At 40.7% G+C, this 23,905-nt stretch overlaps 1 protein-coding gene across 1 annotated transcript; it reads right to left on the bottom strand.

The window, feature by feature from the left end:
• Window positions 1–15,963: 15,963 nt before the first annotated feature.
• LOC125122720 (transmembrane protein 258-like) lies at window positions 15,964–21,622 on the bottom strand. The gene is made up of 2 exons (XM_047771414.1): window positions 21,589–21,622; window positions 15,964–16,310 (listed from the first exon to the last, which is right to left on the bottom strand). Exons 1-2 carry the CDS (start codon window positions 21,620–21,622, stop codon window positions 15,964–15,966), a joined length of 381 nt encoding a protein of 126 aa, XP_047627370.1.
• Window positions 21,623–23,905: the final 2,283 nt, after the last annotated feature.

The raw sequence follows: 23,905 nt of genomic DNA, 5'->3' as shown, positions 1-23,905 counted from the left end.
TTTATATTTTTAAAGTATAGTTGATTTGCGATGTTGTGCCAAAGTCTTTTGTACAGCAAAGTGACCCAATCATATATATATGTGTGTGTGTGTGTATATATATATATATATTTCCTTTCTCATATGATCTTTCATAATGGTCTATCCCAAGAGACTGGATATAGTTCCCTGTGCTCTACAGTAGGATCTCATTACTTATTTTTATTTATTTTAATATTTATTTATTTTTTTTCTTTTTTGGGCCGCACCTGCAGTATATGGAAGTTCTCAGGCTAGGGGTCAAATTGGAGCAGTACCTGCCAGCCCACGCCACAGACACAGCAATGTGGGATCCTTACCCACTCAGCGAGGTCAGGGGTAGAAGCTGCATCCTCAGGGATACGAGTTGGATTTGTCTCTGCCACGGCACAACAGGAACTCCATATTTTTATTTTTTTAAAAATCTGAACAATCTTTGCCCCATGTCATTCTTAATTTTAATCTGTTTAAGGCTTTCCCAAATAAAATGTCATTAGCATCATTTCTAGATAACAAAACCAATGCTCTAGGTCCAAGGAGGTGCCGAAATGAAGCAGAGAGATGAGGTAATCAGGCACGCAGTCCAGGCTGTGGGAAATACTGCAAGGGCACCCCATTCTTAAGAAAATGAAGTGTTCACTTGGGATGCTTATGAGAATCAAGTTATTCTTCTCGACTATCTACCCCGCACCTCCCTGGTCACTCCCCAAATACCACCTTCCTCCGCAAAATCCAGTTAGGTTTTAATGTGAAGGCATAAACTGTACCACACACAACACCCCCTCTGCTAATCAGACGACCCATATATTATATTTACTAAGGGCTTAGAATTTCTTCCTTGGGAAGAAGTCTGCTTGATGCCCAAGTCATCTTTTACAATTTAGACGCACAGTGGAAAGATTTACAATGTATTTTCTTTTCGACTCCTTCCAGCTGCCGGGAGCTAACATTCATCTTCTGCTTCCTTTAATAGAATCTGACTTGTGACATCATGCTCTGAAAGACTGCCGTTTAATGGGTGTTTTCTCTCTAGCACATACATTATGTAGAGACTCTAGGGTTTCATTTTTATTTTTGAAGTCTGTAGAAGAGGCAACTTCTTTAGGGAGTCTCCTTCTCCCAGGGACTCTAGCAATGCCACGGAAGCATTCTCCCTGGGTTGAAGGGCATCATAAATAAATATCCTCCCATAATGTATTTGTAGGGCTCAGCTGGTACAGGAATGGGTGGTCCTGCCAGCTGCGTGCAACCCTGGGAAGCCAGTGACATTTATCTCCACTAAGGGAATATTGCCTATTCATTTTTAAGGAAGGTAATCTTGATCCCAAGATGTTTGGAATGGTGGGATCAGTTGAAGCCCTCTGCCCCAAATATTACCTTGCACGAGAGAATATAGCATGATGAGAACTCCTCAAGGAGAATGAAGAAACACTGTCCATTTGGGGAGGGGGCCGAGATGATCCTTAGGCTGTCTTAATGTGCGAAGCATGGATGACTCAATGCTTGGGGAGCGGGATGCTGGCTTTTTACTAGAAAGATGGGGATCTTGACCTCACGTGGCTTCAAAGAAGTCAAGGTGACTATTACAGGGAACTTTTAATGGCACTTCTAGTGCCGAAACCCATTCTATTTCGTGTTATCACTTTTGCTCCATCTTGTTTCTAAGAAGGGCTATGTCAGTGCAATAACTGAGGAAGATCCAACATCTGCATAAAATAGGGAACCTATTAGATTGATTAAGACTTTTTCAACCTCAATAGAAAGAAACCAACCCAAATTTACTTTAGCAAACAGCTGAAAAGTCTGAGGATGATGCTGGTTTCGGGCATGTGGCTAGGTTTGGGATTGGCGTGATGTCTATAGCGTTTTCTTCCTCTCCAACTCCTGTTGCTTCATTCAGGGGACTTGATGCTATGGTTAGGTCCATGTGACGTACCATGCCTCACACCCCTCCATTCCTGCCTCTCTCCCAGTGATGCTAAATTGGCTGCAGCACAACCTCTTGGATTAAAGTCTAGCCGGAAACAGAAAGCTCCATTCCACCCATTCCTACAGAATTCCCGAGGTCCACTCTGATTGGGTTATTTCCTGAACCTACTACAAGGCCTGGAGAATGTGGTGGGTGGAACCCAGTATTGCACCTGGCCTCCATCCAGGTAGACCCAGAGTGGGAGAAAGCAGACCTCCAACAAAACTCAGTTCTTTTGTTGAAGAACAAAAGAGGCCACCAATACGTACTGAGTGCTTAAACTGTAACTGTCTGATATGGGCTGTGCTGCAGCCTCCAAAATCCATATGTTGAAACCCAACCCCAATATCTCAGAATATGTCTACATTTGAGATAAGGATGAGGTTGACATAAGATTATTAGAGCGGTCCTTAATCCAGTGTGACTGAGGTCCTTATAGGAAGAGGAAATTTAGATTCAGAAAGAGAGAAATAACCAAGCATTGAAGCCAATGTTGTTTCCCAAAACCTGAATAAATATCCCAAACAGGGCAGAAATCATCTCCTCTTTAAGCATCTTGCCTGTTCTATTAAGTTTTGTCAACATTTTTAATTTCCCCTCAAAGACATTATAAGCTTGAATTCTTCAAGGCCTGTACAATTAACACAGAAACGGGCTGAATCATACCGTCACGGAAACAAATGATTGAAAGGCAGTTTTTCCCATCCTTCACATGTGGTTTCTGTTCACTTGAACACAGATCATGCAACTATTTCCACAAAGGACAATCTTTGGGTGAGACTTTGAAAGCTGGACACCATAGTCAGCCTTCTTTGTGCCTTATGCTTTTGATGCAATGAAGCATCATTTTTGTTGCGGTGCTTGTTGTTTTACCAGCGGGATGAAGACCATGTTTTTAGCTGACACAATAAAAAATATACCATTTAAAAATAAATAATGCATAGTGTTTTCCATACTTCTTTCAAGGCACACGAAAATATCCTGTTTCAATTATTTTTGCAGCTCTTAGAGCAGCTGAATACTTGCTTCTACAACTTGTCTTTTCTCCCCCCTCCCAGAAATCTGTCGGGTTCATGAAATTCATTCCTGGTATATGTTTACACGGCTATTGTGCGCTATTAAATGTAGGATAGCATCATAGCTGGTGTCAGTCATAAGAAAAAAAAAAAAAAAAAAAGCTCCAAGGCTCTGTATATGTGAACGCCAGCCAGCTCAATGAATTTGAGACAACAGATGCAGCTTCCAGTTTCTCCTGCTGCTGCTTTCCTCGGTTCAATAAGAGGTGCAGATGGTCCTATTCACTGTGATGACTTGCATCTTGGCAGGAAGGTGCTAACTTTGCCACTATTTCTCTGGAACCTTCCTTTGACCCCAAGGGCCATGGCCAGCTAAGTGTTGAATGAGACCGCTTTGTGCAGCTCTGGCCATTTGGAATCCTGGAGCCCTTAACAGTTGCAAAGCATCTTCGAGACCCTCTCGGCATTCTGCACGAGAGGCTGCCGAATTACATTTTCTCCTCTGCTTTTGATTTTTTACGTGCTGAGCCTGTGGAAGCCCAGGGCTAGGAGAAAGGTCACCTGGACCCTAGCTGCTCTGCCTTGGGAAGAGCCAGAGCTAATCTGTTAGAAGGGCAAGTGAAGCTAGCCGTGGTGTAGACATTTCCAGCTCAACCAAGAGAAACCGAGGTAGCCCATTTTTTTCTTTAACAAAAAAGTTGAAGGTATTAAAAAATTAAAGATCCTGAATTATGTGTCCTATGGGATAACTGCAGTGCTCTTCATTCACCATGGAAAATGCTTGTTCTTTAAGGACTGGCATTAGTGATGTGTATTAGTTACAGGTGTCACAAAGAGAAGCCTGTGACAAGGGGAAGCCTGTGAATGTCATACTCTCGTGGTCCTTGGGTGATAGTCAGCCAGGCTTTGAGCCATGGGGGCCATGACCCCCAGCCTTCTCAGTTTGGATCAGAGGTCATCGTCTGATCCAGAAGTGAGTATCTGTAAGATGGGCATAGGTAGGAGGCCCAAATCACTTGGTCAAAACCAAGACAGTATAAGGAGGGAAAGGGCTCTATTAATATTCAGCTGGGTCATCAGCATCACTTGGAACAAGCCTGGGCACTAGGGTGCAGGCTTAAAACGGCAAGGTACACCACCTGATCGCTCTTCCAAATACCTCCTCACAGGGAGTTCCCATCGTGGCTCAGTGGTTAACGAAACTGACTAGCATCCATGAGGACGCAGGTTCAATCCCTGGCCTCACTCAGTGGGATAAGGATCTGGCGTTGCCATGAGCTGTGGTGTAGGTTCCAGACACAGCTCGGATCCCGTGTTGCTGTGGCTGTGGCAGTGGCGTAAGCCAGCAGCTGCAGCTCCGATTCGACCCCTAGCCTGGGAACCTCCATGTACTGTGGTCGCGGCCCTAAAAAGACAAAAAACAAAAACAGAAACAAAAACCTCCCCATGTATGATTTCATTCAATAAGGTGTGCTCTGCTAACTCCTCTTGGACACACAGGAAAGCTGAGGCATGTAGAGAGGTTAAGCAGCTTCCTAAGATCACAGAATCCTGACAGTGGCCAAGACTGGAGAGAGGCCAGTAGCCTTCGGGAGAGCTTGGCTGGAGACTTCCGGCTGGGAAGGCTGCTGTAAGCTGGGGAGTTAATGATCCGTCCCATTGGGTTCTTACTCTCAGAAGGTTTGGCCTGACAGGGACACAGAATGAAAATGCAATAGAATAAAGTGGAGGCACATGGCAAGAAGGCACAGGAAATGAGATTGGGAGAAGATGAGAGGGTTGTCAGTCGACGGTCACTAGAGGAAGATCTCGTTACCCAGTAGGACTGGGTAAGGTGGCAGCTACTCCATGGCCACCCAGCATCCTAAGGACTCGGCAGCATAATAGTGGTCCTGGCGCCCATGACCTCTGCTTACCTGCTATGAGGGTGGCTGCCTTTCTTCCCTCAGGGCATCTGCTTCCAGTGTGTAAGCTCAGGAGCTTCCCAGGTGAAATGCGGAGCTGGCCTCTGTACACAGAGGACAAGGAGAGACCACGAAAGAGACCCCTGCTCCGGGTGGGAGGGTGGCGGGTTTAACCAGCAAGGGAACTAGCATATGGGGCTTGTTTGGGGCTCTGCAAGATGCATAGATCTCTGCACCCACCTGTCAGAATCTTAAATGTTCATACAGAGGCCTTGATATGGCTTAGCTGTGTACCCCATCCAGGCGGTCTCCATACTGCCTTGCTCTCAGCGCTGCCTCCTTGGTGTGGTTCCCGCTGCAGGAACATTGGGCAGAACATTCATTCCGAGGATGGGGAGGGGGCAAGGAGCCTCCAATATCCCTGGGCCCAGCTCGTGGGTTAACCCATGTCCTCTCCATGACCTGCTCCAATATCTAGGCTCGCTGCATTCCTCCTGAGACTTGAGAGTCTAATGGCTGCAGCAAGCTACCCCAAAGGCCTTGATGGGCAGCTGCTGGCTGCTCCAAGGAAGCTGGAATTTGAAGTTTCAGGACTGTCAGCCTGGGGTGCAGAAGGAAGTGAGCAAACCCAGCTGCCTGGTGAGCATCTGTGTGTTAACTGGGGTTTGCTGGTCTCCATTTATCATGGAGCCCAAGCCCTCTACAGCTTTTTCCTTCTGGAAAGTGGCCAAACAGTGTTCAAACTGAGGGCTCACTCCTGCGCTCCGATTGTTTCTGACTCATGGGGGAATGTTGCATGCTAATTGGTATTTTCGAAAACGGGATTTATGAAGGTCTCAGAATTTATACCTCCCAGATATCAGAGATTCCTGCTATGAGCTGCAGTATTTTTCTGTGGACCCCTAGAGTTCTCTAGAGTTGCTTAAGGGGCACTGTGAAAACTTGCTGATATTTCATTTTTAAAACTTTACATATAAGATTGAAAACACCAGTGAAAGCAAGCATACTATACTGTGCTTTAGCCAAAACTGTCCCTGTTGGAGAATCCTGGGAGAGTAGCTTCTTCTGCCAAATTAACTCTTGAGTTCAGAACACAGACTTGGCAGCCAGAGGACCTGGTTCGAATACTGCCTTCGGCACTTCCCTGCTGTGTAACAAAACAGCACATGGCTGGCACTCTTGGGTCTACACGTCCCCATCCATGAAATGGGTGCAGTAATACAGCACATCACACCTAACTCGTTTAGCTGTGGGAGAAGCAAAAGACCATGAATCGGTAAAGCCCTTAGAATGGTAGGCATGGCACAGAGAAAGCACAAAATAAACATCAGTTCTTGTTGGTTAATGCTGCTGTGCAGAGCTCAGAACTAACCTTCTGTCATCTCATTCATGTACAGAAACTCCTTGTGAAGGATCATTAATTTGGAAGCTTTGAAGCAATGCCCTACTGACATATACATGTAGTCCCATATATGTACATATGATCAGCTAACTATGTAAATAACACAGGAATGTATAATATCATACAGGCATTCTATCATATTTGGGGGTGTTTCTTAAGATTATGATGTATATATGTAATACAGTCTATTATTTTCTCTTTATATATATATTTATAGAATACCCAATACATGTTTTATATGCAAAACATCCTTCATAAGTAACTGTACATATTTTATTTTTTCATTATTTTTCTTTTTTCATATTTTATGCATATATTTTTTGTATGTATTTATAAATGAACATCTATAACATGAATAGTTTTATAAGCGTTTATAAGTATCTCTGGAGATACTATATTTTACATATGTGTATCTTATATAAAACATTATTTTTATATGATTTGAGATATAAAGTATCTCAAAAGCAGAGAAAGGTAGAGATAATAGCATAATCAGCACCTATGCACCTATTAACCAAATATAATGGATATCGACTTTTAAAATTTTACCTAACCTTTGCAAGAAGTAAAACACTACAGATGTGACCACTCCTTCTTGATTCCATTTTTTTCCTGTCTCCCTCCTCTCCCCACCTTCTCTCATTTAGCTGTTCGGAAGCTGCTATGTATCTTATACGTCCATGATTTTAATATTTTAATACAAAGGTATGCTCTACAGGCTAACATCTAACATTCTGCACACTATTTTTGTTAGTAAAAATATTTTACTAAATGTAACTTCCTCTATTCATTCAGCTTCTTTTTTGAAATGTATCATGCTCACAATACATCCCCATTTTACTTATTTGATTGCTGTGCAGTAGTACTGTTGTAAGAATATATCACAATGAATTTATGCATCTCTCAACTGATATGTTTAAGAGCTGTTTGCAATCTTTCATTCTTAAAAAGAATGGTGCAGTGTGTATGGTTGGGCAAACCATATCCTTATGTAAATCAGTGAGAGCTTCTCCATGCCATGTAGGTAAGAATGGAATTGCCTATCATTTCTTGTCTTATTTTTATATTTATTTTAAAACATCAACATTCTTTGTTCTTCTAGTTTATTTATAATGTTCTATGTTCTATCAATTGCTGTCATACAGCAAAGTGACCCAGTCATACATATATACACATTCTCTTTCTCATATTCATGCTCCATCACAAATGACTGGATATACTTCCCTTTGCTATACAGCAGGACCTCACTGCTTATGCCCTCCAAATGCAATAGTTTGCATCTACTAACCCCCCAAAATCCCAATCCATCCCATTCCCTCCTCCTCCCACTTGGCAACCACAAGTCTGTTCTCTATGTCCATGAGTTTGTTTCTGTACTGTACTTAGGTTTATTTGTGCTATACTTTAGATTACACATACAAGCAATATATAGCATTTGTCTTTTTCTTTCTGACTTCACTTAGTATGAGAACCTCTAGTTCCATCCATGTTGCTGAAAATGGTATTATTTTGTTCTTTTTAATGGCCGAGTATTATTCCCTTGTGTATATGTACCACATCTTCTTAATCCATATATCTGTTGATGGACATTTAGGTTGTTTCCATGTCTTGTCTATCGTGAATAGTGCTACAATGAACATAGGGGTGCATGTATCTTTTTGAATGAAAGTTTTGTGCAGATATATGCCCAGGATTTGCTGGGTCATATTGTAGTTCTATATTTAGTTTTCTAAGGTACCTCCATACTATTTTCCATAGTGGTTGTGTCAATTTACAGTCCCACCAACAGTGTAGGAGGGTTCCCTTTTGTACACGTCCTCTCCAGTATTTGTTATTTGTAGACTTATTAAAGGTAGCCATTCTGACCAGTGCAAGGTGGTACCTCATGGTAGTTTTGCATTTCTCTAATAATTAGTGATGTTAGGCATTTTTTCATGTGCCTGTTGGCCATATGTATGTCTTCTTTGGAGAAATATCTATGTAGGTCTTCTGCCCATTTTTCAATTAGGTTGCTTCGTGGTTTTTTTTTTTTTTTTTTTTTTCTGTTGAGTTGTATGAGTTGTTTGTATATTTTGGAGATTAAGCCCTAGTCAGTTGCATAATTTGCAACTATTTCCTCCCATTCTGTAAGTTGTCTTTTTGTTTTTTTAAATGGTTTTCTTTGCTGTGCAAAACCTTGTAATATAATACTCAATGGAGAAAAGCTGAAAGCCTTCCTACTAGAATATGAAACAAGTTAAGGATGTCCACTCTCACCACCTTTATTCAACATATTATTGGAAGTCTTAGCTACAGTGATCAGACAAACAATAGAAATAAAATCTATCCAAATTGGAAGAGAAGAGGTAAAATTGTCACTATATGCAGATGATATATACTATATGTAGGAAAACCTAAGGACTCCACGCAAAAACCATTCAAACTGATCAATGAATTCTGCGAAGTAGCAGGATAAAAGGTTAGCATTCAGAACTATATACTATTGCATATCTGTATACTAACAATGAAATATTAGAAAAGGAATATAAAAATAATACCTTTTTAAATTGCACTCAAAAAATTAAATACCTAGGAATAAACCCAACCAAGGAGTTAAAGACTTATATGCTAAGATCTATAAAACATTAATCAAGGAAATTAAAGAGGATTCAAAGAAATGGAAAGATAGTCCATGCTCCTGGACTGGAAGAATTAATATTGTTAAAATGGCCATACTACCCCAAGCAATTTACAGATTTAATGCAATCTCTATCAAATTACCCATGACATTTTTCACAGAACTGGAACAAACAATCCAAAAATTTATATGGAACTGTAAAAGACCCAGAATTGCCAGAGCAACCCTGAGGAACAAAAACCAAGCAAGAGGCATAACTCTCCCAGACTTTAGACAATATTACAAAGCTATGGTAATCAAGACAGTGTGGTACTAATACAAAAACAGACATACAGACCAATGGAACACAACAGAGAACCCAGCAATAAACCCAGACACCTATGGTCAATTAATCTTCAACAAAGGAGGCAAGAATATAAAATGGGAAAAGACAGTCTTTTCAGTGCTGGGAAAACTGGACAGCCACAAGTAAATCAGTGAAACTAGAACACACGCTCACACCATGCCCAAAAATAAACTCAAAATGGCTTAAAGACTTAAACATAAGACAGGTCACCACCAAACTCCTAGAAGAGAACGTAGGCAAAACATTCTCTGACAGCAACCATACAAATGTTTTCTAAGGTCTGTCTCTCAAGGCAATAGAAATAAAAACAAATAAACCAATGGGACCAAATCAAACTCACAAGCTCTTAATTTTCAACTTTGAAACAAAGGTACAGTGGACCTTTGAACAGCAGGATTTGAAGCATGCAGGTCTACTTATACATGGATTTCTTTCAATAAATACAGATCACAGTACCACATGATCCATGATTGGCTGACTCCTCCAATGTGGAACCCCAGATAAGAAGGGTTGACTATAAAGTTACATGTCGGTTTTGACAGTGCAGAGAGGTTGGCACCCTTAACCCTCCCATTGTTGAAAGGTTGACCGTAATCACTCTCACTTTTTGGATGAGGTGATTGAAAACTTAGGGTTTGCAATGAAAATTGAAAAACCCTTAGCGTTTAGACCTGCTTATGTGTGTTACCCAGGGTTACTTGCTCCTCTCTGGCACACAGAGGCAGCAACAGAAATGACCTGGATGATGAGGGTCACCATGTCCACTCGGAGCATCAGTTTCTAAGCGTCACTGTGAACACGGTGTGTTCTTCAAAGCTGTTGCATTGCATGTGAAAATACATAACCTGGAGTTCCCGTCGTGGCGCAGTGGTTAACGAACCCGACTAGGAACCATGAGGTTGCGGGTTCAGTCCCTGCCCTTGCTCAGTGGGTTGACGATCCGACGTTGCCGTGAGCTGTGGCGTAGGTTGCAGACGCGGCTCGGATCCCGCGTTGCTGTGGCTCTGGTGTAGGCCCGTGGCTACAGCTCCGATTCGACCCCTAGCCTGGGAACCTCCATATGCCGCGGGAGCGGCCCAAGAAATAGCAACAACAACAACAACAAAAAATACATAACCTTTTAATATTGTGTCTGCATTGCATTTTTATTTTAATAATACATGATTACATTTCTAAGTGTATAAAGGAAGAAGAGACTCTTGAATCTCCTCCACTCAATTCTAATCTACATAAACATTTTTGTATGTATCCTCTTCCAGATTATTCGTTAGTATTTACAAACGTATGTGTGAGTGGGTACTTTTTAGCAAATACCATTTTAGCATAGATTTGACTCTGTAATTTTTTGGACTTTTTAAGTTTTTTTGAGGTGTAGTTGATTTACAAGGCTGTGATACTTTCTGCTGTACAACAAAGTGACCCAGTCATACATATCCACCTATCCATTCTATCGCAGATGATTTTCCCACATAGATTGTCACAGAATACTGAGTAGAGTTCTCTGTACTATACAGCAGGTCCCTGTTGGCCAGTTGTTCCATATACTTCAGTGTACATATGCCTAATAATTTGAACCTATGTTTCGCTTTGCATTTATTTTAAAGTAATAATATAACCGCTTAAAGTATAGTATTTATATTTATACTATTAAATACTACATCATCATTTTGCATACTGAGGCACTGATCAAATTGGGTTTTGGATTTTTTTCTTTTTTGGCTGCACCTGGAGCATGTGGAAATTCCTGAGTCGGGAATAGAACCCAAGCCACAGCAGTGACAATACCAAATCCTTAACCACTAGGCCACCAGGGAACTCCCTGATCAAACTGTTAAGAGCACAGAAACTAAGCTCTTACTGAAAGTCAAGCTGGGTGATTAATTCAAGGATATTGGTAATTACTAGGTGAAGATGAAGTAGGGAGAAGCTGAGGCCTGCCAGAATAGCTCCCCGGCCCTCCCTTTCTTGCCAGCTCTAGTGAAATTTAACATGCATGGTGTCTGAGAAATGTCTGAAGTACATGACTTACACAAACACTTCCGTTTTATACTCTGATATTTACGCAGCTTACATAGCATTTTCCAGGGATTCAAGTCCCATAGATCCATAGATCCCAGGCTTGTTTACCATTAACAACCCCAGGCAGGACCAGGTACATCCTATTGAAAGCGTTTCATAGACAAGGATTCTCTTGCTAGTGAATGCCATTCATGAGTTGGCCTGTTGGTCTGTCATTAGCGTATTTTCAAGGAGATTTGACTATGCCACGTTACTTTAATCCCTGAGACATCCATGATAAAAAGGAGGAAAGACTGCAGTCATGCTGTGCTGCAAACACTTTCTTTCCTATGAATCATGCAGATTCACTGCAATTGAAAATAACCATGAAACAATGAGGGGTCCATGGCTAAAGTCATTACAAAAAAATCTTGACCGATAGGTTCGGTAGCAGCAACAGTAAAAAAGCTAACGGTGATCACCTTTGTGCACACTTTCATTTTCTTCATATTTAAGAGAAAATTTCTATTCCTCTTTAACATTTCCAGGCAAAATTTAGTTCGGCTTCCAGCCCGGTCCAGCATGGAGCCTGTCCCCAACCCCAAATCCTTTCAGTGAATTTCTAAGTTGCTCCTTGGACTTATTCTGTTTAATTATATGAGATACCAAAGTTACTAATGCTTTTGAATGAAGTGTCTTAGCAAGGATTACAGCATTGTCTGTTCTGGTTCCTGGATGGAATGCTTCCATTTGTTTATTTTTCTGCATAGGCACAAACTGCTTCTGAGTGGAAGTAGAATTTAGCTGTTTTCCATTTATGCCCAACTGGAAAAGGGAGCGAGAGAAGTTAAGATCTGTACCATTTGTTTTTCAGAAATTGAATTATTCCACTGGAGCTTTGCTCTACTCTTGTTTGTCCATTCGTTCCTCTGTATTATTTCCCACCTTTCAGAAGTCACCTATGATTAAACAAGTGTAGGCGGATGAATACTCAATGATGGGGCTACAAGCATATGATGTTAATATGCATGCAGCTTAAAAGCAGTGGGGTTTTCACACTGCGAATGTGTATTTGCCAGTGCCAAAACCAAGGGATGAATTTTGTTTAGAAAAAATATGGGAAGAAAAAGCAAATAGTTAATTCCAAAGAGATAAAGCAAGTGCATTTCAGAATAGATCTGTGGAGTGGTTACCTCGGGTTTGGTTTAGACAATGTCCTCTCACATGCTGAGCATTGCGCGTTAATTAGGGTGTATGCTGAAGATTAAAGCAGCAGAACGTCCGTCATCGTGTAGCTGTCACCCAGCCTCACACCTCACTTTCAGAATAACAAGTGAAACCACACAGGTATTCACCACAGGACATGGGTGAATCACACAAGGAAATGCAAGTGAGCTATTCTGTAACATAAAATTTGAACATGGTCAACGACCGGAAGTTACAGCTCCGAAATTAGGTATTTTTCCTGCTCAGGGAGTTCTTGTCCTAAGGTCAGTTTTGGAGGGCGTAAGGGCAACCTGGAACAAGCGGCGATGTTGGTCTTTTATGCAGATAAGGGGTTTTCTGCTTTCAGGTCTTGAAACTTACACCTCATAAAGTCGGCACATTTACCTAACCAGACAACATTTACTTAGGAGATGAACTGTGCTCCGTCAGCTCAGTGAATGGCATGAGCCATTCTCAAAAGAAGACACAAAAAGAAAGCCTGTTTAGTGCCACGTCAGTCATATAGGATGTATTCATCTTGAGAGACACAAACAGCTAAGAATCTAGGATTTGGGGGATGCGGGGGGCGGGGGGGGGGGGGCGGGGGGAGTAGGATCTGTATGAAAAGGGAATCGGAAAAAAAAGAGCTTTTGGTACTAAATGTTTAGCTTGAGAAAAACCATGATTATAACTATTATATCATGGACAGTGTAGAGAAGTGGGTACAACTGGATTAACGTCGGGAGGATTTTTAACGACCTGAATCTAACGACCCACCGTAAGAAGGGGTTGGACTTCCCAAGAGGGCACATGGGGGTGGTGGCCCCCACTCATGAGTACTGCCTCTGTGGTGGGGCTGCTCCAGGAACTTTTGAAGCATCATCTCATTTAATCTTTAAGACACATTTATGAAAGAGGTGCTATCACTGTGGTCATTTTACAGCCATGAGGCTGAGGCTCCGAATAGCAAAATAACTTTCTGGGGTTCCTGCAGCTGCTAAGGGGCGATATCATTGGCATCTTGTGTGTCTGGCCCCAGGAGACTACATTCCTGCCCATAGAATAGCTCCGGTTGCCTTACCTTTTATTAACACACTGTCCGTTATGGAAGCAAATACTCAGTCAAGGGTCTGAACCATTTAATGACTAAATGAAGGCAAGGCTCCTAAGTGAAGTTTCCATTTTAACCCAAGGAAACCACATGTCTCTTCTGAGATATCCCTGTGAGTATCACCTTAGGAATCCAACACATATGGGGTCTGGTAGGGTCTGGGACTATAGGACCCCTGTGGCTATAACTGGATCCCTGATTTCAGATTTCTGACTTGTTGGAGCTTGGCCTTATGCATTGTATGACTCTCACCTGGTCTGATAGACTCAGTGTCACTTAATCCTAATCTCTGACTCTGCCCCAGTGGACCAGGGCAAGCAAAACATAAGTGTCTATTTTATCAAACGGGAATCAACAGAATAGGTGGCCAATTGAGGTACCAGATTTAAATTACGGGGGGTCTGATTTTGGTACGTAGCATCTTTGTTGACTGAATTAGCAGTACAGGAATAGTAGTATTTTATGTGTGACAAGTAGACTCAACTGAGATATTAGCTGAGTTGATATATTTGTAATAATAATTCTGATTCTTGTTTTCAGTGATTTTTGGATCCATGTTACAGAAATATGCAAGTTGATTAAGTTTTGGAAAAGTGTGTGTATGTATACATGTAACTATGTTGGGAGGGTCAGGATGCATTAAGAAGTCAGGGCAGAAGTATACACAAGCTTGAGGGGCTGGACCTGGAACCTCTAAGGTTAAAAAAAAAAAGCCCTAAAGTTATTCCTTTATCTCTCAAAGGTCAAATGGGATTTCATTTCCACCAGTCATTTGTTCTTCTCTGCCTCTGTAGCTAGGCCACCCCAACCTACCAGTATATCCCTTTTCAAGTTCAGAGCCCAAAGGAGTCTCAAGCCCAATTCCAAAATCTCTGGGGTAGAGAATCTGATGGGCCTGATGCAGATCCTAGATGATGCTGGGGCAGTGAGATGAGATGGCTTTTGTCCCACTTCTCAGGGCCTGTTGGAAATGAAACCATGAGAGGGTGGGAAAGGCCCTCTACATGGAGGAGGCAAGAAAGAACGGCCAGTGTTAGCGCAGGAATTATGGCAGCTTCTAGTCCATCTAGGGATCATCTTGCATGAACTTGGTTTTTAGATCAACTCATGTACCACAAGGGTTCCCCTTTCACGAGTCCCTATTGCTTCATGAATAAAGCTGTTTAGAATTTTCCTTCATATTAGAACTGGGGGGTTTAATATATGGAATGTAAGTAGGATAATTCATGCTGTGGCTTTTGCATTAAAAAGGCTTATGTTTGCATCCCAAGACCAAAGCTTACTAGCTGTGAGATCTTAATATTATTCTACCAAGAGTAATATTAGTAATTACCCACGGGAGTTTTGCAAGAAGTAATTGTTTGAATACATGGGAGCTCTTAAGACAGGTCTTGTCATATAAGATTCTCAATAGAGTTGTTATCTAATAAGATATTTTATAAATTGTGAGATTTTGTAATTATGAGATGAAACCTGCTTGGGGATTTTTACATATTAATTGAAACAAAAATCAGGGAACATGTGTGACAAATACTGAGAGAAAAATGAGCAAGATAAGAAAGAGGAGACTGCAGAATAACAGTCTCTTGGGATGCTAACAGAGCAGCTCAGCGAGTGGAGCAAAAGGTCCAGTTAAGCTCAGACTGTGTAGCCTGTTCCTCATTTGCCCTTGGTCATAGCATCACTCTCCCTCATTCCTTCGTGTCACTGTGGCCATGAGAAGAGCCACTTGCAAATTAAGTAAATTGTAATTAGATAGAGCAATAGGTATTCTGGCTAACACTGCCTTGGAAGAGGGTTGGGAGAAATTTTTTTGTTTTTGTTTTTTCTTTTTAGGGCTGTACCCATGGCATATGGAAGTTCCCAAGCTAGGGGCTGAATCAGAGCTGTACCTCCTGACCACAGTCACAGCAATGCAGGATCCAAGCCACATCTGGATCTATACCACAGCTCACAGCAAAGCCATATCCTTTTCACACTGAGCAAGGCCAGGGTTCGAACCTACATCCTCACGGATACTGGTTGGGTTCATTTCCGCTGTGGCATAATGGAAACTCTCGAGGGTTGGGAGAACATGAAAGAAGTTTGGGCAGAGGATGCAGGATGGGATGAAAAGAAAAGAGGTTTAGTTGTAAATAGAAGGGTTTGTGCCAATGTGTTGCTTCCTCTGTTGCATCTGGGTTGGGGAAATCCTGGCATGCAGGGTGGTATGACTCTGTATCTTAGTGGCTTTTTTCTTTTTTTTGGGGGGGGGGTCACACATCTGCTTTTATTGTGAGCAGTAGGTAGGACGCTTCTGGCAATAGTAAAAAAAAAAAAAATTAATTTGCCAAAGGTGGGATTCAGTGAAGCTACCTGGTTGGAACCCTTGGGAACTTACATGTAGAGGCCAACCCAGAACAGCAGGAAAAGAACCCCAAACCCTGGGAGGAGTGAGACCACCAAGGAGGTGAGAAGCTCCACGCAGATATCCTGAGTGTCCTTGGTGGAGGTGACGTCATAAACGGAGGACAAGGCGGTGAAGATGCCAATGGCTGAGAGCAGCACAGTCAGATGTGGGCAGACAGCCGGGATCATCAGGCTGGCGTATCTGCTCATGGCCTCAAGCTCCGCTTTTGCGGGCACAGGGTCTGCTGCTCCTGGGCAGCTTTTTAAGTGGGCCCGAGCCTCTTGCACTGCGGCCACTTCTACCCTAATTAATTCTCCTCTGCTCCCAGCTGCTCCTAAGGACGGTCAAGCCTTGCTAAGGAGTATAGAAAACCCAACTACAGTAACTGTAGAAACAATGGATCATTTTAAATAGACATGTAGGCTAGGAGTTCCCATTGTGGCTCAGTGGATTAAGAATTTGACTAGTTGGAGTTCCTGTTGTGGCTCAGTGGTTAACAAACCTGACTAGCAACCATGAGAACTTGGGTTTGATCCCTGGCCTTGCTAAGTGGGTTAAGGATCCGGCATTGTTGTGAGCTGTCGTGCAAGTCAGTGGCTACAGCTCCAATTCAACCCCTAGCCTGGGTATCTCCATATGCCACAGTTTCAGCCCTAAAAAGACAAAAAAAAAAAAAAAGAGTTTGACTAGTATCCATGAGGATGTGGGTTCAAATCCCTGGCCTTGATCAGTGAGTTAATGATCTGGTGTTGTCACAAGCCATGGTGTAGTTTGGAGATGCAGCTGTGATCTGGGGGGTCTGGTGTTGCTGTGGCTGTGGTGTAGGCTGGCAGCAGCAGCTCTGATTCAACCCCTGGCCTGGGAACTTCCATATGCCACACATGTGGCCATAAAAAAAAAAATGAAGCTTAAACTTGTTGGGCATTTTACATATAAAGGGGTGGCCATCATTTTTGATCTGTCAATCAGTGCCATTGACAAAGTGAGATAATATCTGTTGGTCTGGCATAGGGCAGGTGTTTTTAAAGTGTTGGCCCTCCCAGCCTCCCTCTTAAGCATACTCAGCCCAGTTATATCACATGCAGTCTTGGGAGAAAAGTGAAGTCAGGGTTTGAGATATGAGCATCTCTGTTCTGAATCTCCCCATTTTGACTTTTCCAATTTGTTAAGAGAATTACTGAAGCAGAACTGATTTTGGATCCTAGCTAGCATAAGTGATGTATTTAATCATATGCTTTTTGCATTCCTCAGTTATTTTTATTCTTTTAACACCGCGGTTGGCCCCATGATACCAAAACCCTCAGTCAGTTCAAATGACTCACTGAAAAATAATTTTGTGTAGGTTTTGTTTTCAAATGAGTATTTAAACATTTAACTAATAGCAGAAATAAATTTTGCATTATTTCTGTGAAATCAGATAATGGGAAAAATTACCCACAGATGTCGTCTTTCTTAGTAGCACTCAATTCAAATGTCAAGTTTTTAAAAAAATCGAATAAGCAAATGAACACCCTAAAATGTTTTGGTTCACTTTGCCTTAACGATTTTGAGAAGCTAAGCTTTGAGAACAGAATATGTTTAGCTTTGTGGTTTGTAAAGCTTTGCTGAAAATGCAGCTAAGCAATTGCTTACTTTCTGAATTAATAAATGTTATCATGCTGTTGTTATATGGCTAAAATTAGAGTGGTGTGTACTAAAAGTCAGTCTTTCTAAAAATGAAGACACCATGGACAGAGCACGTGCCCTTGCCCGTCACACCAGAAGTCTGTAAAGAATGCAACACTGAGGATGATCTTTAAGAACAGAGGCATTGTGTCTTCTTCACGTTTGCATCCCTAATGGCCAGCATGTTGCCTTGCACATTGTAAGTCTTCAAAAATATATATGGTGTTGAACTGAATGAAACTGGAGCTTAGCTCTTCCGGTACACTGAAAGTGAAACATTACATTTAGGCATGCAAATACAACGACAAATTAGAGGGTGTATCTTTTAACCCGGAACAACGGTCCTATTTGAAATGTTTCTCCCATCATAGATTTGGAGACCTCTCCTATAGGGTTATCGATGAACAGGCTCAGACACTTTCTTCCTGGGTTCCCTAGGCATGGTTTGCAAAAGAGAGTGACCTCACTCTGGACGTAGACAAGGAAATGATGATGGCCCAAGTCAAAAGAGGCCCAAAAACCTGACCAAGCATGTCCCCCTTTTGCTGTTTGAATGAAGCTGACGTTTCCTGTTATCACTAGAAAACACGCAACCCCTGCTATGATACTTCCGGTTAATCAGAACTGCAGGAAAGTGTTGATGATGACAGTCATAAGATAATGTAATAACAGCAGTAGCAAATACACACCGCATCTTGCTATATGCCAACTGCTAAATGGACAGCTTTACCTGGGTTCCCTCATTCTGTCCTTATTACACGGCACTGTTCATGTCCCCTTTACAGATGAGAGACCTGAGACCGCCTGAGGTTAAGCACTTTGCCTAAAATGCCATTCCTGGGGAGTGTCAGAATTAGAATTTAAATCCAGATAGTTTGGTCTTAGAAAATGCCTTTTACACTGCATTTTTTTTTCCCCATTTCCATTGTATAGCGGCTCTACTAAAGGTCCAGTTAAAATTTATTAACCAAGATCTGACAAAGTCCAGACGAGTGGCTTTTGAAGACCATAGAAACATGACTAATTGGGAATAGGAGCCAGATGCCTAATGGATTTTCAAGCACAGGATTTTGTTCTTCTCTCATTTAAAATTCCTTTTTTAGTCTCCCCAACCTCACCTAAGAAGTCCTGGTTTCCTGACTTACATGCCCGTGCTGTTTTTGGTTAAGATGAACTAGTTTCTCTACGGGAGCCTCCCTCTGAAGGCCTGAGGGAACAGAAATCTTTGGTGGTGTGTGTGCACATGGGCTGGTGAGAGGAGGGAATGTATAGGATATATATGTGTCTTTGGATTTGGGAATGCGGGTTTTGAATTATTTATCTTGCTGTGGTTTTCTGATATTAAAATGTACTTTCATACTGCAAAAATTAACACAGCATTTTAAATCAACTAGACTTCAATAAATGTTTAAAAAATTTTTTGAAACGTACTTTCAGACAATTAGGATGTATAGTTTTTTCCAGAAAATTTAGGTGGCTGTGAATCCCAAGTTCATGCTACCATTTAGGTAACAAATGACCCAAAGTACAAAAAAAATAGCAACAGTGACTTTTTAAAGTATGGTGATGAGCGAGGGAAAAATTACCAATGTAGAATTAGAAACTAATACGGGATTATCATAATATGTATATCGTATATAAAACACTATTACATGAAATAACATTCACCTTATCATATACAGTATATTCTGATACTCTCAGTTATATTTATTTATATTTTATTTCATAAGATGATATTGTTAAAACACAGTTGAAAAGTTAAGTTAGCAGAAAGTTGAAAGAAAATTATAATGTAGAAAAGTCTCCATGACTTATACATATATACCAATACCTCATTAAAAACAAATGCTAAAAAGTTTTTGGAATCTATGGGTCAAAATGTGGAAACATATATATATATATTTTTTTTCCTAGTACTAAAGGCAATTTACTTCATTCCTCTAAACACTCCCACTTATTTTACTAATTCTTTGAAGAAATTTGTTGAATACCTACTCTGTGTTAGTACCATTAGCTTTCTATAACACTAACATATTTCCCAACTTCATAGCTTAAAGACTAGTGGGGAAAAATATTTAAACACATGTATGGGATAGACTATGATGGAAAATAATATTAAAAAAGAATGTATATATATATATATATATATGTATGACTGAGACACTTTGCTGTATAGCATCATGAAAGCGGCACAACATTGTAAGTCAATTATACATAAAAATAGAATTCCTTAAAAGAAGACATGTATACATTAATCATATAATTAAAGATTATAAGAAATGTTGTAAAGTGTCAATGTTTAAAATATATAAACTGTTCAATTAATTTTAAATGAGCAGTCTTAATTATTTTAGTAATGCCCAAGAAAGTTTCTAAATAAATGTAAGCAGAGATTATGGGAGGAGTTGGCATTATCTGGGTGAAATGTAATTAAAGACAATTAAAGATAATGCAACAAAGTAAACAGCAAGTGAATAGGTCTAAGTCTGGAAGGGAATTGGTGTGTTAGAAAAATAAGAAAACCAGAGTTAGGGGCAGTCTAAACAGATGGAGAAAACAGGAGGCATGCATCAGGACCTGTGTGACCTAAGAGACCAGGTTAAGGGATTTTTATTTTATTTTACCTAGAATGGGAAAGTGTTGGTCGTTTTTCAATAGGGGAAGATCATGATTTTATTTGTATTTTATTTTTTTATAAGACACCTCTGCTGCTGAATGAAAATGGAATGTAGGTAGCAAAAGTAGGAAGAAGGCATTGAGCTCGGTGGTCCCTGAGACCATTGAGGCTAACCTAGCCCATGACCTTGAAACTCTCATATGACCAAACATCTGCATAATCACTCAGACCACTGCTTTCTTCTTTTTGTCTTGCTGATCATTTGGCATTCCATTGCTAGCTTGGTTGACTAGAGGAAACTACTTACAGATCCTTTTCTGTGACCTCGGGTGATTGGCTGGTGTTTTATCTTCCTCCAGTTTTGTTTTTTTTTTTTTTTTCATTTTCTTCATTGAACTACACATGACACTAGCCAAGCCAGCTTTTAGCAAGTTGAGGCATGAAAGGAATCACTTTGCTCAGAGGAAAAAATCAGGCTAAACGGAAGCTGGCCAAACCAGAAGACAGTCTTTCAACAACAACTAACAAAATTACCTCTGTCCCTACTAAGCAGAAAAGTCACCAGTCAATTATTAGCAGGCATAAATATTGTTACAGTAATCTCTTTGATTTTTATAGAAAATGGAAAATGACTAGAAATAAATGGATGCCAGCTATTTATTTCAAAATCCCTTACTTCAGGGTGAATTTAGAGCCCCAAATTATTGGGGCCAATCTTCACTTCCTCTCCATCTGTAAGATTGAGAACTGACATTCTGCATAAGACCCCAACAGGGCAAGGAAATCTTACGATACCTATATTTATTATAGCAGAAAAGTAGAACTCTTCCTTTTAGAAATGTTTTTAAAAAGGATAAAAGTAAAATTATTCTTAGAGAAGAAATTAATCAGAATTCTGCTTGTAGCTGAAGAGAATCCTTCCTTAACCTTGACCAAGAAGAAGAAAAAAAAAACAAAAGAAAAATCCATTATCTCTTTTAATGTAATAGATCCAGTGGTATACAGAACTTCAGCTGAAACTGTGGACTCAAATAGCATCACAGGAATTTTTCTTCTTCTCTTTGCTGTGTATGTGTGTTGCCGTTGTTGTTGTTGCTGGATTCTTCTTTCTCAGGTATTTCTCAGGTAGCCTCTTTCCATGTGGTGGCCAAATGGCTACCGATTTCTCCAAGATTACTTTTTACCATTCTGTCAAGCTCCACTTTTCCAAAATTCTAGGGACAGTCCTAACTTTGAGTCTCATTTGCCTTACTTGAATCATAAGCCCATCTTGGAACTCATCAGTATGACTAATGGGGTGGACAGTGCTAATTGGCCAGGGCTGAGTCACCTGCTTCCTCCTTCATTAGCTCCTTGGCAGCCATGGTTGGGATAGATCTACCCAAACCACATGGACCCAGAGAGGCAGAACACTGTTGCTTTAAAGAACAATCACTATCTAGTAACCAAAAGAAGGAATAAAGGGGACTAGGCGTACACAACAAGAGAGATGGTCCTTGCAATGCCTGACACATACGTTGGCACTCTTTTAAAATGAATTTAATACATGCAATTCTTCTTACTTAAAATACAATTTCCTGCTTTCCCTATGCATTTTATTTAATTGAGACTTGATTGCAGCAGGCAGTGGATGGGAAGTGGTGTTGAGTCTTTGAGTCTTTAGCCTAACCTAAGGAATTTTATCTGATGAACCATGACATTAAACAAATAGGAAGAGTGATTAGTGAAAGAACAAAAAGCAGTGAGCCAAATATAATCTCAATTCCAGTGTGTCAGAGCCTTTGACTCATTGCCATTGACCTTCTCAGGCTTTAGTCAGTCAATCCAGTTGGAAATTCTGATAAAAATCAGCCTGTCACCACCAAGAAGACATTGAAGTTGAAATGACCTTTTTTTGACTAAATGAATTAGTAAAGACAACAAAATTAAGCAACATCCTTGACACAGCCGACACAGAAATCTGCAAGGAGGATTATATGACCTTCAGCCTCCTGCCCTTTACTTCACTGTCCTCCAGCCACCAGATAATTTCCAGTTTCTGTTTCTCTGCTTTGTGAGGACTTCAAGCTTCAATCACCTTTAAGGATGAGAGAGTTTAACTGTTGCTGAATTTAGTGAATGTTTCTGGCTTGTGATACTTTGGTGCTACAATGTCCATGGATCTGGCAGTGGGAGAGGAGGTCGGAGGATAAAGTGACTGAGACATCACTTGGACGTTAGGCTCAGTCACTCCAGGGTTCAAGTCATGCTCCTGCCACTTTCCCACTTTGTCTTTGGGCAAGGGGCTTAACATTCTAAAATCGGTTTCCTCATTTGTAAAGGGAAGATAGCTCTAGTTCCTATCTTACCATGTTGTTGCTAGTGTTATGTGACACAATTCATTTCCCCAATGCTTAGCCAAGTGTCTGGCACATAGCAGATACTCAGACAATACTCAAAAAATGAAAGTTGCTATAAGGAGAGTACTCTGCACCCTTCTAATTAAGAGTATCATCAACTTGTCTTCAATTAGGATAACTAGATGGACATGCCAAGAACTGATTAACCTGTGAGCCACCTACTCATGTCGTCACAGCAGGATGTATTCTCTTTTGCTTTTATTTCCTCTAGGGAAGAGGTGACAGAGAATAGAAGTCAAGAATAGTATGATTTCCCTAATTAGATGACAAAGAAGGACAAGAATGGCAAATCAGGTTTATCAACCTCACAGACAGAGACACTTCCTCTGGATATACACACACTTTCGTAACTACCTTTTTGATACAGATTCTTCAGTGGGAAGGGCAGATGTGAGAATCGAGTGCTTTATTCATCTGTTTTCACATAGATTCAAGTTTAAAATGAAGATAAAGTGTGGTTTTCGTTTATCCATGCCAATGGACAGCAGCCCAGAGGCTTATGTCATCTGCTATAATTGATAACTTGGTCTTGGAATGCATTATTCAGTTTGACTGTGTTTTGTTTCAGCAGACTCACCTAATTACGGTTTGCTGAGGCTCATGCTAAAACAAATGTGGCTTTCCTAAGTATATCCCAATCAGCAGTGGGGAAAATTGGACTAGAAAACTCTGCTTGGCAGAAGGATAATGGCAGACTGGGATAACAAATGCAACAAAAATTAGTTGCATATGGATAATTGAGTCTTGACTGTAAGCAGAAGTCATTTATGTTCTTTTGCTGCAATACTCAAATAGTTAGTCATTTTACCAAACAAAAGGATATCAGGAAAATCTCCTGGAGAACACCCTCCCCCACAAAGGGACAAACTTATTGCTTGATGATGTGTATAGGTGGCAGCTGGTTATTTGGATTTGTTCTCTTTTCACCTGAAAAAAAACTTAGAACATTACTTAAGATTTTTGATAAGAACGATATGTCCTATTTAAAACTATTCTGAAATTAAAATAAATTTACATATGCCTGTATATAAATTTATATATGTCTATATGTGTATGGATATATGCCATGCGTATTGATGAGCACTTAAATTTGAACCTTCATAAGTCTGGAATTCAGTTGACATTTTGTCTGCCTTTTAGCCCTAACCAAGATCAATTTTATTGCTTTCCTTTTGTTTCTGACACTGTATTAGTGTTCTGATGGACCTCTACCTTCTCAGGAATATGTACTTTTAGTCATATCTGGCC

Source organism: Phacochoerus africanus, chromosome 3, assembly GCF_016906955.1.
Source record: "Phacochoerus africanus isolate WHEZ1 chromosome 3, ROS_Pafr_v1, whole genome shotgun sequence".
In the NCBI taxonomy this organism is placed as follows: Eukaryota; Metazoa; Chordata; class Mammalia; order Artiodactyla; family Suidae; genus Phacochoerus; species Phacochoerus africanus.
Note: the sequence above shows the minus strand (reverse complement) of the source record. Positions and strands in the feature narration are given on the sequence as shown.

Excerpts from the sequence above, each read along its gene's own strand:
- LOC125122720 (XM_047771414.1), bottom strand. The coding sequence starts at position 21,622 with ATGGCTGCCAAGGAGCTAATGAAGGAGGAAGCAG. Across the intron at positions 16,311-21,588 it reads GCTAATGAAGGAGGAAGCAG|GAGCAGCTGGGAGCAGAGGA; the intron begins GTGACTCAGCCC and ends GACCGTCCTTAG.